Raw genomic sequence first — 4,756 nt, forward strand, 5'->3', positions numbered from 1 at the left:
ATGAAATCTAGCCTGGCTGGACACTGTTAGATATGTATACTATGAGTTCTAACACAGCATGAACCAGAGCCTTACCCAGGAAAGTGCCAATAAAAAAAACTTTCAATGGCACATTTATTACAGGAGATGTAATATTAATAAACCAATTAGGCAGAAATGGTGTTATTCTCAAAAATATAATGTAGTTAATGAGATGTTCTCTATGACGTTCAACCTGCCAAAAAAAGAGAAAAGAATCAGGATTAAGGAAAAGTCAATCTTGAAAATAATTGTTTTAATATAAAATGCCTCATTTTAAATTCTCATCTTTGATAGTTGAGCGTTTATCTAACAGAAATGATCAAAATAAGAGCTTGAAAATGACAATGAACTAATCAAATGCTCATTACCAAAGCTAAATAGCATGGAATGAGACTGTTTTTAAAATTGTGCTTATAGCCTAATGTTACACTACTGAGGATGGTTCTACATTAGCCTAGATAATGATGGCCCAACAACATTTAAACCTAAAATGGCAAAATTAAACTTATGACTAGATATAAAATACACAAGTAATCAAATTTTAATGCCTTTAACTTCCTACAATGCAAAGGGCTAGTAAAGCATATCGATATACCTACCTTCTAATTTTTAAAAATTTCAGATAATCTTTATTTTGTTGTTATAATACATATCATGAGTGAATTCATTCATTATTGATTAGATTTAAAAAGTACATGAAAATATTTAATCAATATGAATAGTGATTAGTTAATATTTCCTTTGAATAAGCTTTTACAGAAAACATATATTCCAAAGAAAAACTTACATGTAAAATGATTTTAATATTCAGCACATATGTGGTAAAGTGAGAAAAGCACTTGACTCCATACAAGTCTAGAGATCTGAGATTCTAGAACTTGTTTTACAAGTAAATGTGATTTTAAGCCAAATGCTTAATTTCTCTTAATACCCTAATCACTAAGGCAAAGATGATCACTAAAATTCCTCCAAGATTTCTTTTGACTCTTTATAAAAATAGGGTTTTCTAAGTCTTACTGTGTAAGACCTTTCTGTGTAATACTGCTTGTATTTATTATAGCTAGTCTTTGCAGAGATCTTAACTGAAGATAATAGTTGTTCTCACTGATGAAATGCATTAAAGGAGTTGGTTGATACAAGTTTTTCGGTGACCAACTGACAGCAAAACTGCATCAACACAAAACAGGTGAGGAGTCTAAATCTGTGGATGCCTTTACATCAACATTTTGACTTCTTTGCTCTCACTGAAATTACTAGGAATGAAGAATTAAAATCACTGTTACAGGTACAAAAATTTTGTATTTGAAATTATTAACATTCATTATTTGCCTATCACTTGGTTTTGTTTTGGTCAAAAGATCATTTTTATTAAAGCCCTGAGTCTGAGTTAATTTAAGTAGAGACTATATATTGACCTCCCAATTAGCCAAATAATTAAATAATTTAAAAATACATATTTACCTGCTGTGACCATTTTACCACTTTCTCTGTTAGGTATTTGTATACAACCGGCCTCCCAACTAAATAGGACAGCATATAACAGAATGAAGCACCGAGTCCAGAACACTAGAAAACAAGAAGTCATAAGCATTTTGTACTTTTCCATCTCATTTAGACGGATATATTCTATTCACCTAAGGAAAAGCTCAACTAGTTTACTTCTTTTGGGGTATGGGGAGGATACTCTGCATGAAATCTCTTGTGCAGAGTATAAGAACTGATTTGATGCAGTCCTTTCTCAGGCCAAATTATAACTAAAATGAAACAAACTGGTACTTGTGATTAAATTTAGTGACTATATCCAAATAGTTAACGGTTAGCCTTTAGCCTAAGAATAAAACTTCAAGAATCATATTTGAAACCACCACCCCCAGCCCTAAGACAACTCATTTTGCCCAACATTCTTGGATTATTCGAATTAAATAGCAATTATGCTTACACAGACTAATGGGACTAGTATACCACCATCATCCTCATCATTCTATTTAAAGCTATTTTTTTCCTACTCTCCCAATTTCATTTTATATACTTACCAAACAAACAAGAAATAAGGCTAGTGGAAAGGGATAAAGAAACCCCGAGAGTATACTGAGAAATATAGAGCCTGGAATAGCAAATGTTTGTAAGCTGTTAACTTTTAAGTTAAGGATTGAAACATAATGAAGTGAAATTTTAAAAAGATAAATCCAACATTTTAGGAAAAAGTATCAATACATAAACTATCATGTTAATAAGATTATAACCATATTTCAATATTAAAAATAAAGTAAAATTATACTCAAAGTTTAAAAAATATGAGTCCTCAGTTGTAATGCATTTAATGCTAAGTTGACCGTTTACTGATATGTACCAGATAATCAGGCGGAAAAAAAAAGAAGAAAAAAAAGAGAATGAAAACAGTTTTTGGTAACCTTTTAAACAATATGCTTCCCCAACCAAAGTGTCCTATGATAGATGATTGGCTAAAGAAGCTGTAGTACATATATAAAATGGAATATTACTCAGCCATAAGAAGAGATGAAATACTGTCATTTGCAACAACATGGATGGACCTCGAGATAATCATGCTAAGCGAAAGAAGCCAAACAGAAAAAGTTTATATGTGGGATATAAACCTAAAAGCAACAAATGAGCAGGACAGATACTCATGGACACGGACTATAGGTTAGTGTTTAGCAGAGGACTATAGACTAGTGGTTGCTAGTGGGGTCGGGGAGAAGGGGGTAGGTAGAAGGGGTAAAGGGTATTAAATATAGGGTTTAGGGGGAGGGTGAAGTAGGTAAAGGGGATCATATATGTGGTATTGAAGGAAACTGGACTTTGGGTGGTAAACGCACAATAGAATATACAGATATCAAATGATAATGTATACCTGAAAATTATATAATTGTATTAACCAATGTTACCCCAATAAACTTAAAATTAAATAATAATAATAATAATAATATGCTTCCCTACTGCATTGTATTTACTCCCAAACGTTTTCAGAAAACTGCATTTCTGTGTAAATCTAAGTACATATAAGGCATAATTACTTCTAATTTAACTTATAGGCATTTGCCCTAATTCGCTAATATAAAAAAGAAGGGTTACAAAATATAGTAAAAATCAGAAATCTTATTTTGAAAACAGTTATGCTTTTTCTACTTTCCTCTAGTTGCCAGTTGTGGCTGGGACCCTTTTTTCTCCCCTAACATGATTTCCTTACTAGTCAATCAGACTTAATGAATTCCCTCAACATCTCTTTCCTACTTTAAAATTTATCTTCTTCCATTGATTCTCCCTCTCCCTTTACCTTCAGGTCCTACTTATATTTTCATATCAATCTTCTTCCTCCTGGGTTCTTTCCTCGACTTTTTGCTCTTTTACAGGATCCGTCCTGTATAAAACCACTCAGACACCTATAAACTGAAGGAAATCTAGGCTTTCCTTGACCAAGGTACCCTATACAACTACTGTCTCTCACTTTTCTTCCTCACTAGGTAGTCTCTCCTTGCCCCCTTGCAACTTGCTTACCCAGCTACCGCTCTATTGAAACTTCTCAGCCAAAATTAATGGCTTTTTCTCATCACTTTTTAGTGACCCCTGCACAGGATTAAACATCTTCTCACATGAAACTTTTCTTCTACATTACAGATATTCCTCCTCTAGTCTTTTTCTTCTCCTCACTCTCAAATCTGGGATCGTTCTAACATTATTAGCCACACTCTCCTCTCCCTTTCCTTTGATAAATTCAGCAATTTCCACAGCTTCAAGTATATGGCCATATATACTGATAACTTTGAATTCTCTATGTCTGATTAAAACTTGCCAGTCAAATACCATTCTCAAATTTTCCATCTGTCTACTGGATGCTTCCATTAAAAAATAATTAAAAGTAAATTTTATTAATATATTTATTAAGGGGTCTTCGGACCTTGATGGAAAGTTTCAACACATATGAAAGTAGGGAAACTTGTATTATGATGCCCTATATACCCATACACAACTTCAATAATTAACACATATGAAAGTTTCAACATATATGAAAGTAGAGAAACTAGTATCATGATGTCCTACATACCTATACACAGCTGTAACAATTCACACACAACCAATCTTGTTTTGTCTATATTCCTTACACTGGATTATTTTGAAGAGAATCCCACACATATCGTTTAATGTGCAACTACTTTAATACCTTTAAAAGATAGATTCCTTTTCTTTTTAACGTAACTGTAATACCAATGTCAGACTTCATGAGACTAACTATAATTCTTTACTGTTCTAATTACCTATTTAGTCCATGTTCAGATTTCCCAAATTTCTTTTACAGTTGGTTTATTCAAATCAGGATTAAAAAAAGAAAGTCCACACATGGCTCATTATATCACTTAAGTATAGTTTCCTTTTTTCCTTGAAATTAATTTGTTGAAGAAACCAGGTCATTCATAGAATTTATCACTTTTAGAGTTTTGCCTGTTGTATCCCTCAGAATGATTTAATATGTTCCTCTGTCCTTTATCTTGAAATATCAACAAAGCCATTCATTCTCTCTACATGGGAATGTGATTTGAGCTTAACTTTCTAGATCTGCTTAGATTTCTATTTCTTCTGTTACTAAAAAATCTTGGTTCTTAATGTCTCAATTACCTATTTGCTTTGCAGACTATTATATATTATATAAAATATATACATTAGTATTATTCTGAAAACTTTTTTACATATTTACTTCGGAATATTACTATTAAAATAA

General features: G+C 32.1%; 1 protein-coding gene across 1 annotated transcript in view; it reads right to left on the reverse strand.

Annotated features, from left to right (window-relative positions):
• TMEM41B (transmembrane protein 41B) overlaps positions 1 to 4,756 on the reverse strand; it is a gene marked incomplete at its 5' end in the record, with an annotated part of 14,214 nt that overhangs the window by 4,175 nt on the left and 5,283 nt on the right. Inside the window, 3 exons of the mRNA XM_023521601.1 lie at positions 76 to 214; positions 1,483 to 1,587; positions 2,055 to 2,148. Of these exons, the coding sequence (XP_023377369.1) occupies positions 76 to 214; positions 1,483 to 1,587; positions 2,055 to 2,148 (338 nt within the window). The remainder of the gene's footprint in view (positions 1 to 75; positions 215 to 1,482; positions 1,588 to 2,054; positions 2,149 to 4,756) is intronic.

Source organism: Pteropus vampyrus, unplaced genomic scaffold (assembly GCF_000151845.1).
Source record: "Pteropus vampyrus isolate Shadow unplaced genomic scaffold, Pvam_2.0 Scaffold307, whole genome shotgun sequence".
NCBI classification, from domain to species: Eukaryota; Metazoa; Chordata; class Mammalia; order Chiroptera; family Pteropodidae; genus Pteropus; species Pteropus vampyrus.